Below are 13,417 nucleotides of genomic sequence, written 5' to 3' on the forward strand. Positions count from 1 at the left end.
TGGGGAAGCGGTTCGGGAAAGCGCCGGGAGGCAGGGAAGGGAGAGGGTTTGGTAAAACACCTCAAGTGTTCGCCCTGCGGGGAGGGCGGATGAAGCTGGGAGGGGAGGCCCTGCTGCTCGGGGGTACCGGGGTCTGGGGGTACCGGGGTCTGGGGGTACCGGGGTCTGGGGGTAGCAGGGAAGGCTCCAGGGGCTGCTGCCTGCAGCTGGGACTGCCCACACCCCGCTGCAGCCGGGGAACTGACAGCAGGACCCTCGGAGAGAGGGTTTGCTTGTTTTTTCAGTGCTCCGTAGTGAAACAGTTGTTTCTGACAAGATTTGTTCGTTTCGCTTAATTCATTGGTCTGTTTGTTGGTTTTACTCTTTTTTTCCCTCCTCTCTCCTTGAAAACAACAACCAAACAAATGAAGAACTGAGGGATGCAGCTGTGACACCTAAAGTGTTTGATGCGCGTGGCTGTGATGCAAACACCTTCAGGTGTTTTGTGCAAATTGGGTGTAATTTAGCACCTTTTTGTGTGGTGGACTATTCATTTTTCAAATCTAAACAAACATCCTTGGAGCTTACATCGAGTATCTGTTGTTTGCAAAGAATCCCTCTTATTGGTGTGTTTATTTGAGCCTAGTAGAATATTTAGGTTTGTTTTCCATCTAGTTCCAAAGCACATCTTTGCAGAGGCTAATGTGGATTGATATTTGATCCTTTCTAATCCAATATGAATCATTTTGCAGGTTACTTTGTGTTCTTTCAAAATGAATGGTGAAGAGGAAATATGGGAACAACTAGACAGAGAACTTGACCACTGTGTTGTGGATATGAAGCCTTATGTTCTAAAGCTGCAGCAGAGCTCAGGTAAATAAGGCAAAATGTGCATATAGAGACACACTAATAACAAAATTCCAGTTTAATGATAGTTGTCATATGTACTTGTATCACTTTCTTTAACAAGATGCGTGATGTCTGTTGTTACAAGGTACTGTTTTGAAGAGCATTTATGCAACTTCTAAAGTTACATTTTTTAGGTACTATTACTATTGTTTGAGTTTCTGTCTTGGTGATGCAGAAATACATCAACTTCTCTTTTTAAAATGAATAATTCAGTAGGAGCAGAAAGTTTCTAAGACATTGTGTTGCAATTTTATAAGTGCAATCTCAAAATATCATTTAGAGAGGTTTTTTCCAATTTGTTGTAGGAATATGTAATAATATAAGCATCAATTAATAGAAGATCATAAATCTAGTGATAAGAACAGACTTATTATTAAAGGCACCAACCCTACAAATTAAGACCTTGCTTTGTAAACCTTGAATCAAATGAATAGTTTAAATATCTGGTAACAAAGCTTGTGTAAATAGATATTTTTAGAATGAACAAAGTTTTATTGTGTATTTAAAATATGAATGCTCATGCAAGCTGTGTGTTGGAGTTAGAGGCAGCTCTTGCAGGAAGTTCCGAGTTCCTGGTGACTTGTGTGTTCCTTGCTTATTAGAGATTAATTCCAAATATGCATTATCCAGAAGTCATGTCAACCTCTGTAAACATAAATTTATACAAAATATTTCTGGGTGACATACATTTGAACTATTATTAAAGACCTATTTTTAGTCTAGGTACTTAATTCATTTTTCCTGTGGTTCTGTCATTTGTGGTTTTTGTTTGGTTTGCTTTAAACTTTTGGGTAGAGAGGAGACCTCTACTGAATGGGTGGGCAGTAATGGCTTCTGGTATTGCTGTGTGTTTGATTTGCTCTGAAGATGAGTAGTGATTCTGTATATCTGCATTTTCAGAAAGGCAAAGATGTGCACTGTGGATTAAAAAGCTGTGTGAGCCCTCGGGAGCAGGCACAGGAGTGGGGGGAAGGAAGAACCGGAACCTTCATGCAAAACTTCTGCTGCACATGCTGAAGCGAGGTGTCCTGGAGGGTCCTTTTGCACAGAAACCAGAACCAGGAAGACTGAAAACTTTACCTTCTTACATGGTGGGTGTAACCTCTTTGTAAGCCAAACTTGCTTAAATATATTCTGAAAATACTTTAAAGTGTATGATTTGGCATAACTGTGCAAACCAATTCTGTACGAACTGAGTGGAATCACATGTGGTTGATCCAGGCATTTATGTTGCGTGTCTTGTAGTTGGGGTTGGAAGAATCTTTCAATGTACAAAACCTTTTAAGGCACATTTCTTCAAAATTAGGGTTCTAGGGTGGCTTATAAAAAATACGTGTTCTGAAGGACAGATAATTTTTGTCTTAATTCTTTGGAAGGGTGAAGACTCTAGGGGCTGTATTTTGTCTTAATCAGCAGATGGTTCTTGTGAAAAGAAAAATGTGCTTGAATGAGGTGACCTTGGTAGTCTGAGGTGACTGTAGTAGTTGATGTTTCTATGAAAGAAAACAGTATTTCACATAAATATTGTTAAGCTTGCAGTTTTCTGAAGACCTGAATATACTGTGGCAGTCATTGCCATCAGCTTTAGTGAGAGAAGTTTTAATTTATGCTAAAATTACCCATATTGAAAGAAGTGCTGGAAAACATTTACACCATTGCTTGTTGTGCTAACTTCCATGGATTAGAAAGGTAGTATTTGCACACCTCACTGACTTAGTTGGAAAAAGAATTTTGATACTGCAGATATTCCTGCAAGAAACAACATCAACAGTGTAAAGAATATATTTGTATAAATATATTCTAGTGTTGATTTTGCATTTATTTTACTTATAGTCAATTTATTTTGATGAACCAAGTTCAAGAAGTGTACGGACTAGTAGCCCAGACTGCTTACCTGACTGGGTAGTGGGAGAGCTAGGAAACAGTGAATCTAAGCATGAGGAATCATGGAAGACATCTTCTAAAGAGGAGTCATTTTTAGCAACACCACTTACATATGGGTAAGATTTTTGTATTTCCTTTATTCAGCATTCGATTCCTCTTTAATAGATGTTTGATTTAATAAGCTCTGTATGTTTGAATGTGTATGTATGAATTTATTACACTCCCTCATGGACTCATCTTGAACCTAGTGTTTGTGCTTTATATACAGAAACTCTGGTAATAGCTTCCAGCTTAACTTCTATACTTTTCTGTTATTATGCTCCTCCACTAGATCATCTCTGGCTTCTGTAAGTCTTCTTCCATGTGCTGTAGCTCGATCCCTTTTCCTCTTCCTTTTGTACTCTTTCTTTCCCCTTTCAGTTACAGAAACTTAGCATGGAAAATCATCTGGCCAAAAAGAGAAATTTGGCAGGAACTGAAGAGAGGACTATCTATCCATCTTTCTGTGAGCATGTTAGTACTAACTAAACACCTGTTTGTCTGTGTTTCATCATGGCTATTTTATGAAATAGCAAGATTTCTTTGCATTTCCTGTAAGCTTCATGAATCTTGGACTTCAGCAGGTCAGACTGGACCAGCTGTAGTTGTTAAAACTTATGAGGCTAAAAATCCAAGCTGGTGCCCTTGGGATACTCTGCTGTGTTGTTTTGTTCTCCTGTGTGAGGAGGAGAATTTCGTTAAAACCTATGAGGCTAAAAATCCAAGCTTGGGGTACTCTACTGTGTTTTGTTCTCCTGTGTGAGGAGGAGAATTTGCAGTGACTCCATGTCCATCCTTATTTGAATGGTCTCTGTTGGAGTTTGATTTAAAATGTTTTGATTTCTATCATGCTGTCTACTACAAATACACGTGCTTTGTTGGTGGCTGGCACCCTTGTGCCTACATCCTGCATGTTTGTCATGAGGATAACAAAAAAACCCAGTATTGCTCATTTGTAGTTGTATGGCAGAATCCTGAAAATCTGTAGCTGCACTTGCTGGGGCAATCCATTGGGCAGGCTGGTTCTGTAGGTTTGCAGGAGCCAATAAGCTGAAGATGCATCCTTAGTTCCAGTCAGCTGTTCACAGAGCAGGTAAAGGGATGAGATGTATTGGGTTATTAAGGCTTCTTTTCCTGTTTGCTTATAAACATGTCCCAGTGAACTTTTTTTGGTCCTATTTTGGGGGAATCTTAGATACATTTCAGTTTAATCTATGTTCTCTTCCTAATTATTTAAGTTTTTCTTTTGCAGTGCTGTTTTTGCTGCAGTTGCTTTGCACTGATTATCAAGATTTATGTTCAATTTTTTTTTAATGTGGCTGCATTTCAGTTACGGGTGGAATTGCCTCTTGTTTCTTGTTTTGAAGCTCAGTTGTTGTTTAAACTCTCTGAAGTCCTTGCTGCAAAAAGCACTCAGAGGTAGGATGTGAGTATCATTTGAAACTCAGCAGGCTCTGCACAGGAGGAAGTGCTTGCTCTAATTCTGTATGAAACTTCTGGTTTGGTTTCATTGCATTATGAATGTGCTCACAAGTTTTGTCTCAGAAGTCTAATTCTTTTTTCTGTGTTCACTTACATTTTTCTTAAGTGGTCATTAGCTGTTCATTTGGTTTAGGCACACTGACCTGTATGCCATGTATCACAGTCCAGAGTCTTGTGTTTTAAATTTTTTCAGCTTATTTGGGTAGATGACAGGCACCCTGGCAAGTTAAGACTTCAATATTGAGTATCTTGGAACTTTTCTTCTTACGTGTCCATTAATTCTGTGTGATTCTATCAGTCATTTTAAAAGTTGCTCTTATGACTGATGCATCTTCTTGCTTCAAGTCCTACAATATTAATACTGAAGGACCTTCTAGTTGCTTACAGTGAAATGCTCTGATAGGAACCTGTGGTTTTGATAGCAGACTTGTGGTTTAAGAAACGAAGGAGAGAAATGGCCAGTTGTGTTACCATTTTACTACTTTAATCTTGGAGACACAAAGAGCTGTTGGGAAGAGCTGTCCAGATACCTTCAATTAAAAAAATTAGGCTTGACCTTTTGAAAATAAGGAATGCATTATGTTTTAGAAATGGTTCTGGAGACCTCAGCTGAGTTGGTCTTAGGTCAAGATGCCTGGCATGGATCCCATCAGATTGTTTTGCTTGCTTGGAGTAGCAGCACCATCATGATAATGTCACTCTGGGTATTAGGAGTGATAACCAGTATCAGCACAACTCACCTCTTATGCCCCATCTAGCATATTGATAAATTGCATGAAAATACACATAATTTCTCTGCATTCCTTACCTGTGCTGTCAGCTGGGGTGTTATTTGGGTGGGCTGAGGCAGTGCATCCAGCTGGTGCTTGTTCCTGTTTGAAGAAGGCTGAGGTACAGTTCTACCTACTCTATCCCTTGTATTCTTTGCCATGTTTTTTTTCTGTTTGCTACCTGGATTACAGTAGAATATTGGAAATCTGACCCTTTTCCCATTCATTATCTGCACCTGAGAGTCAGCTTGGACTGGCAAAGTTCCCTGAGACATGGGTGGGGTAGTGAAACTTTTATTTAATTCCCTTTTTTGTGCTGTGGGACTGTAGAAATAGCTGCATTGGTGATCAACAGATGGTTTTGGTGAGGTCTCTGGAGTCCTGTGTTGCATACTGTTTCATGCCACGAGAAGCCAGTGAATGTGATGGAATAAGTAACTGGTTTAGAGAAATCTGGAAGTGAAAGTTGGCTGCATTCACGGCTGTGCTCGTGGGTGCTCGTACCAAGAGTGGGGCTGTGTCTAAGGAAATCTGGATTTCTGTGTCAGCAAGTGGAATGTTGATAGCTCTGTAGAGTACATAAATGAATCTTTATAACAATGAGAAATTTACATGTAATTTGCAAGTTATGCCAGAAGAAATACTGAAGGTAAATGTTCGCTGTTAGGTTTTGTGCAGACAGCTCATTGAACACTTATTTACATGTGTCTGTATTAAACGGTTGCTAATCTAACTGTATAGATCCTGTGTTTCTTTGCATTTACAGTTTTGCCTGACGTCAGGGTAAGGATGTGGAGTATTAAATATTTCTGGAACCTGCAGTTTGTAAAGAGTGCCAGGAGGTGGTGATCTTGTTCCATCATACTTGACCCTCTCAGGAGGACTGTATCCGTAGGCAGAAGTAGTTGGATCCAGATTTTGCATGCCAACCGTGGCTCAGTTCCTACAGATAGGCTAGAACATTTTCTCAGGGCAAAACAGATAGTGTCAGTGTAATGTTTTGATGTTTGTTTATCTCAAGATTCCCTCCTTCAAAAGAACCAAACTACTGGAGATGTTCTTTTCATAGTTACTTGTATCTTGCAATACACATATTTCTATGGTTGAAGACTGAGGCTTTTCTGTAAGAAGTTATCTGACTAAATAAAGGTAGCGAGACAAACCTTATTTGCCAACTAAGGTGTAGAGGTGTAAGGTCAGCCCAGGTGGTGCTAGAAAGGTGCTGTTTTATTTTGGAATGTGAGAGAATCTGTTTTAGGAATGTGTAGTTTGTTTTGCACAGAAACCTAGTCTGTCTGACCCCATAGGAAAATTCTGCTCTATGTTTATATATTATCCCTGAATAACACTGTTAAAGGTTAGTGCGTGGCTGTGCTGCACCAGAAGGAACCAGGGAGTTTCCCTTACTTTGTTCCTAGTAGGAAATTATTTACTGATCTCCTTTATTAACAGCAAATTGCTTCCTTCTCCTGTTTTAGCTCACTGTTTTGGCTGAAGCAGGGGGTCACAAGGCTGGTGTCAACACTGACCATTCTCCACTCACCTGCCTTGGGAGGAAAAAAATAATCCTGTGATTTTTGGAGCCTGACTTATATTAGCAGAAGGTGGAAAAGGGAGTGAGCAGGTGGTATTGCTTGATAGGAGCAAAATTATGGTCCATCTTTAGTCTGTTGTTTTGGTGTTGGTTTTTTTTTCCAAATTCTGTTTATAGAATCAACTAAAAGAACTTCTTCAAAATAGCAAATATAGGAGAAATAATAGATCTAGATTTTTTTCCCGAGTTTTTTTACGATTTAGAAATAGTACAGGTAACACAGGTTGGTTTGAATACGTATCTATATTCCTTCATCTCTGAATGATAGGAGCATGAATTTTCTCTCATTTTAAACATTGGAACTTTATTGATTTATTAGGCAATCTGAGTATTGTTCAGGCAAGAAGTCTGATAAAAGGGCAGATTTACTGGCAGGCAAAGATTTGTCTCCTTTCAAAGAAAGATAACTTTGTGTCAAAGGAAACCTTGGTAAGAAATGCATGATTTGGAATGCTAGAGAGAGTCCTTGTATTATTGTACTTCTTTTGATCTTTTTTACCTCTAGGACTTTGCTTATCTAAACTATTTACTGCTTTGTAATTGTTATTTTTGAACCGGGGTATGTTGTTGCTATTCCTTGGTGCTGGAAGGGAAGGTGTGCTCCCAGTTGTTGTGTTTCACTGGTCCCTGCTGTTTTGCTGAAGGTTGGGGCAGTTGTGCTTGGTGAAAAGTTTGTCTGTTGCTCTTTCTAGAAGTGACTAGTTTACGTTGCACATCCAACAGTTGTCTTTCTGTTCATAAACACTTAATTCTTCTTGGTGTCTTTTTGGCATAACTTACTGTCTCATTTGCTGCCAGATGAAAAGAATGAAAAGTATTTTAATGGTCTGACTTGATTTTGATACAATGTAGCTAGGCCTAAGAAGGTGAACGGAATCAGAAGAGCTTTTAATTCCTTTACTAGATGTGGATTTGACATTGCAGTATATGCTGAAGGGTGTTCAACTACTGTTTGGGATCTTCTGCTGTGTCACCCTAACTAAAACTTCTATAATTTTAATTTTATTTTCTTCTGGGCTCTTCTTTCTTTATTCTATAGTTGACAAAGGTCTGGTGACCATGTATATCAGGGACAGTTGTCTTCACCTATCTGCTACTCTTCATTCCCTTTTGTTCAAATTCTTTATGACAAAAACTTAAATAAATTAATCCCTGTTACTCTGTGGACAGAATAACTGTTCATGCTGTACTTGTGTCCTAGTTTGTGGGCCTTTCTTTACCATCCTCCATATTTACCATTTTCATTCATAAAATAGAGCTCATAAGATATTTGCAATAATTAAAAAAAAATGAAACTATTTTTTATCTATTTTGATTTATATCTTGACAATTATTTTCCCTTGTGTATTTTAAAAGATTTAATTTTAAGGTGAATGTTGTGTATCACAAGTTGCTGAAAATAATTTTTTCTCTTTCTCCTTGCTCTTTTTGCTAATAACAGGGAAAAGCTCAAGCATAATGAGAAGCCAGAATTAAGATCACATTCTAGGAGTCCTCCTCCCCGGACAGATGAAGATAGCCTTGCCACACCATCATCTGTAAGATGCTTCTACTTTTTGTCATAAAACTTGCTTTAGTTTCAATTAATTGGTTTTTTGTATCCTCATAAACCTGTTATTTCTAATTGCCTGAGTCATCATCCCTGCAAGCACGTGCAGACATTTGGGAAGGAGTGATAGGAGGGACTAAAGCCCATCAAAATCTGCCCTCTGAGAGTGCAGGAAAAAAAGAATTCTTGTAGGATGGTCTCAGTTCATCCTGACAGCAGACCTCTGGTTAGTGTAGTGTGTTTCATGTCTGCTGCATTGTTTTTCCCAGGCTTGGCAAACTGACTGTGCTGACATCATCTTGGATTTTGCAATAGTAGATTAAAGAAAGCTGCATAGATGGCTTTGGCTCTGTTTAATCCTGGTTGACCTCTGAAAGAGTGAATTCTGGACAGTTTGTCTTATCAAACTTTACACAACTGGCTTTATGGCTGATGGAAGGACAGTGAACAGACTTAATGTAAAGACCTTTTAGTCCAAAATATTTTATGGTGTTGTATGTATCGTTGCAAGCTCCCACGAAACACTGAATTTGGTGTGTATATTTTGTCAGTCCGCCCACACTTTATTTTTTATTGCGTCACAGCAACAGCTTAGAAAGATTGCAGCTGGAAGTGGGCTTGTTGACACCTGAGCAAGGCATATAGGTTGTTCTTACCCTTCTTCACTGGGCACAATCAAAAATTTGTGAGGAGATGAAGTGCAAGGAACTGAAAAGTTGCTTCTGGCCTCTGTCTTTCTGAGGACATTTTCTGTTCTGCTCTGCATTTGGAGTAAAGGACTGGCAAAGGGATGCTTTATCATGGCAGGCTGCAGATGGTTTCTTGGCAAATATTGAATGTCTTTGCTCTAGACTCTTGTTGGAATGAATGTACTTAAAATGTGTGTATTCATTGTATATATACAAATGTAATTAAAAAAAAAAGCCGTAACTAAAAATAAAAACAGATGCTGGATTTACTAAATTTCTCCTCATTGGTTTCCTGTTTGTTTTACTTGACTTAAAGAAATATTTCGATGGAACAGGTTCTGTAAAGGAAAGGATTTCCTTCACTTGAAATCTGAATTTGGTGTTTTAAGGATTTTGTGGGGTTCTTCTGTTAGGTTTTTTTTTTTGGGTGTTTTTTTTTTTGTTCCTTGTTCTACCATGGGCATCCAGAGAAATGTTAGACAATCTCTGCACTTCATTGTTCTTCAGCTCCATATACTGAATTCTACTGTGATTGCAGCTTTAAAAGGGCCTTTAAGTGAAATAATCCTCTCTTGCTTTGCCAAACAGTTTTATGAACATTTGGCTGCCTGGAACAAATAGGATCTTGTTCTGTTGTCAGGGGCGCACAGATGTTCTGGCATAATTCAGGCCCAGGTAGAGGAACAGGGAGTCTTAAGAAACATTAAGAGCTGTCTCAACCAAGTGTTGATTAACTGAAGTCAAAGCTCCATTCACTGTATGTTCATAATGAATGAGCAGATTTTAAAAAGAGGTGCTTGGCTGCCAAGACAGACCTCTTGCTAACAAAACTTAATGAGACAAAGTAATTAACGCTTCAGTGTTCTTTTTCTCTAAGTAGTGCATCTCAGTTAAGGGGAATTTTCAGTACTGGCTCTCCTATTTGATCTATTAAATGCAATCAGTGGTTACTGTTATCCTACAGGAAGAGCTCCCTTCTGAAAGATGTAGCCTTGAGCTACAATAGCTACAGTCCTTGCTGAACGTTGGAAATGGTTTCTGCAGAGAGGATCTCTAGCCTTGAGCTGGGCAGCAGCTGCTCTGTCCTCTGTTTTTCCAGTCCTGCCCACTGTTAATATCCCTGCCTTGCTGTGGCTTCCTTTACTCATTCTTTATTATTATTTGGAGGCTGATCCAGTCATCTCTGAATTCTGGATTAGCCTCACAAAAGGTACTATGGAGATGGCTCATTTCTAGAATAAATATGTTGCCTGAAGAATGGAGTAGTTTGGTTGTTGTTTAGTAAGCTCAACCTTTGTAGAAGAGTCCATTGTGTTGGAAATAGGTAAAATAAAGAGCAACATTAGAGGCTAACTTACCCTCTGAATCCCCTTCTTAGCATGGTATCCTATTGGTAATTTGGCTTTTCAGATTAAAGCTGTCAGAGGTATCCTGGCACTATCAGAAGTGCAGTGTGAGCATTGCCAAGTCTAATGAGAAGCTTTATTTTTAGATTATGTATCTGCCAGCTTTTCTGATATTTTGTTTGACTTTTTTATGTTCCAGGACCATCATCATAAAAAACCCATTTCCTTGGATGACAGTGACCTGGAAGCACGTCTGCATAGTTGGAATCTTGGGGTAAAATGGACAGAGTACATTATTTACTTACTGACTTGAAATGAAAACTCCTTAGTCAGGTAGTCTGCATCTCTGGATTTGGTCAGCAAAACTTTATGTAGGAATCAATAAATGAAATGGTAAAGCTTGAAAGGGTAGTTTAAATACATGTCCTCTTGAGAAGAGAATGTTAAAAATGCCTCTTATTCCCTTGGTTGTATTTCTGTGGAATTAGTCCATGACAATTCTAAGGTTCTACTGAAGTCTCTTCTCTCTGTAGTTGTGTTGCACTGTTTTTTCTGTTGTGTTGCTTTGTCTTATTTAAGGAGGGATGAGATCTAGTTTCTAATGAACTATTTAAGCTTAGTTTTGTTATTTTTTTAGAAATAAAATCTTGTGTTTTCACGTTGTCAATTTAATCAGTTACCAGATAATCCTTATCCTTCATACACTATCCAGCCCAGAGGGATATGGCAGCAATTTAAAATGTTGGCTCTTACACTCAATGGTTTGCATTCATGGCTAAGTTCTCTTCAGTAAAAACATAAATGGTAAGAGATAATTTTAACTTTTTCGTGTGCTTCTGGGTGATTCTGTTGCTGTTTTGGTGCCTGTCAGCATTCCAAGTGGAAATTTCTTTCTTGCTTTACTTCTGAGAGAGAAAGAAGTCTTGCTGTTCAGACAATCCAGGAGCTGCCTCACTGCTCTCTCCAAAGAAGGTGGGGATTAGTCAAAGTATTAGTCAGGGTGCATGGTATTTCTCCTTGGGAGTTCCTTGTCTTTTACAGAGTAATAAAATAACAACTTCTAGCACTTTCAGACTTAGACAGTTTTATTTTACAGGCATCATGGTTTTGTGGAGTGTGGAGCATGAATCTCCAGAAAGCTTTTCAGTAGCACATAACTCCCATTTGCAAAAGCACTGTGCAGGTGTCTGAAACAACTGTGCAAGCAGTCACTTGCAGATCTTGGATATTTGGGCTGCATAAATACCTGGCTGATATGCACAGATAGTTGTGATACCTTGAGCTTTCAAGCTGCTTCAAGGGGCAAACTTGCTCGTGGCCATTTTACAAATTGTTCCAATTGGTGCTGACAAAGACTCTCTTTATATCCAGCATTTTTGTATCAGTGTTGATCTGCCTGCTTGCTTATCTCTTTAATTGTATTTGTTTTTTATTTCTTTTTCTAATTGAAATTCCAGTTTGCAATCATGTTGTGTTGATAATAGATGGTTATTAAACTATGATGATTCCCCACTGATATGGGAACTTTCTTGGATAACAAATTGGCTACTGTGACACATAAATCAGTTTTTCAAGTCTCCTCTCCAGGGATGGTAATTAAACAATTCGCTAGTGAGAGACTTTGATTGCCTGATAAGACTTGTGGGGAGTTACCTGAAAAAGAGGATTTGAGGTTGCAAGAGAGAGGTTTCTGTAGACCAGTGTTTCCCTGCTATGGAGCTCGGCCTCCAGGGAGTTCTTAAAGGGTCAGGAAGTTTTAAGGAGTGTTTCATACTTAAAAAAGGAATGTGTAATTATGGAAGAGGAAAAAAAAAAAGCCTAATAAATGAGGGCAGCACTTGAGAATCTGTAAGGTTTGAGTGCAAGATGTGCCTGCTACTATTTGTAAGCATGTTTTTTGCTGTAGGAACATCTAGCTGTCTTTTAATTGCTACCTACATTTGCAGACCCTTTGAAAAACTTAATTTACATGTGATCCCACCTCAGATAGAGAACATCCTTGACCCAAAAGGGTACTTCAGTTGTGGGGGAAGTTAAGAAGGGAAATCCAGGATGGCTTTCACTTTGAACTGCTGTATATAAAGACCAGTTGTTTTTAAAAAGCTTTTCAAAATTTCCTTGGTGTGGGGTTGGTTTTTCTTTTTAGTTGTGTGCCAAGGAATGAAGGGTGACTCAGAGCTGCTAGGCTGGCAAAGATCTGTGCTTCTCTACATTTTGCTTGCCATGGCATTGGGGACACAGCTGATTCTGGGAATTTCAGACAAGTCCTCATGCAAGGATTTTTTTCTCAGTAAGAATCCTTGAAATTTTGGGAAGTTATTTTTATTTCAAGCAAGTGTATATGGAGAATATACTTCTATTCAAGAATCTGCAAATATCTAGACAGGTACTCTACATAAAGGTGAGCAAAGCTTAGCATCACCCAGCAGCAACTTGCTGCTAAAGCTTCACTGTTCAGTCTAGGCTTGTCTGGATTATAATGACCACTTACAAATAATTACTTTTCTTTTTCCCTTATCTTTTGGGCTTCTACATCTTTAATATGTTTTAAATTTTATCATCTTCAGAGGTCGTGTATTTTTAAGGTCACCTGCTGAATGTGTTGTGACTTCATGATATGCTTACATCAGTGGCTGAGATTTGTGTTTCTAGTGAGCAATAAAAGAATTTTTTCCATTTGCTTTGCAGCATTCCTGATTATCAAACATTTTAGTATACAAGTTCTTTAGATTCTAGTCATGCCTGGGTAAATGTGTAATAGAAAAAAGGTTGAGTTTTGATTGTGAAAATATGCCTTTCATACATGGAATACTAATATAAGCTAATTTTAAATACATTATGAAAATGTGTTTTTCTTATCCCTTAGTGACTTACAGGTGAGGACTATCCTTAATTCAGTGTTCATGCCTTAAAGTTCCATTTGCCATGTAGAAAAGAAGAAACCCATTTGTATTGCTGTTTGAAATGTTTCAGAGCCAGGAGTTGAGGCAAATGCAAGTCATCTTTGGGCATGTTTCTTTGAACTTTGTCATTATTCAGCTATTTAGGATATAATAAAATCCCCTGAATCCCCTTTATTTGACTTGACAGCTGTCAATAAAGTTCTGCAGGTGATTGCAAGCTAAGTACACTTAATAAAGAGGAAATCCTCAGCTTCCCTCTAGTTATGTCTCAAA

The 13,417-nt window shown here is 38.5% G+C and overlaps 1 protein-coding gene across 1 annotated transcript in view; it reads left to right on the forward strand.

Annotated features, from left to right (window-relative positions):
* The first annotated feature begins 752 nt into the window (after positions 1 to 752).
* The window catches only part of CEP112 (centrosomal protein 112kDa), a 157,128-nt gene continuing 144,463 nt past the window's right edge, over positions 753 to 13,417 (forward strand). The window contains exons 1-5 of the mRNA XM_010002794.1: positions 753 to 852; positions 1,789 to 1,979; positions 2,722 to 2,888; positions 8,099 to 8,195; positions 10,441 to 10,515. Coding sequence (XP_010001096.1) covers positions 753 to 852; positions 1,789 to 1,979; positions 2,722 to 2,888; positions 8,099 to 8,195; positions 10,441 to 10,515 — 630 coding nt within the window. The remainder of the gene's footprint in view (positions 853 to 1,788; positions 1,980 to 2,721; positions 2,889 to 8,098; positions 8,196 to 10,440; positions 10,516 to 13,417) is intronic.

Source organism: Chaetura pelagica, unplaced genomic scaffold (assembly GCF_000747805.2).
Source record: "Chaetura pelagica isolate M959 unplaced genomic scaffold, ChaPel_1.0 scaffold47, whole genome shotgun sequence".
Lineage (NCBI taxonomy): Eukaryota > Metazoa > Chordata > Aves > Apodiformes > Apodidae > Chaetura > Chaetura pelagica.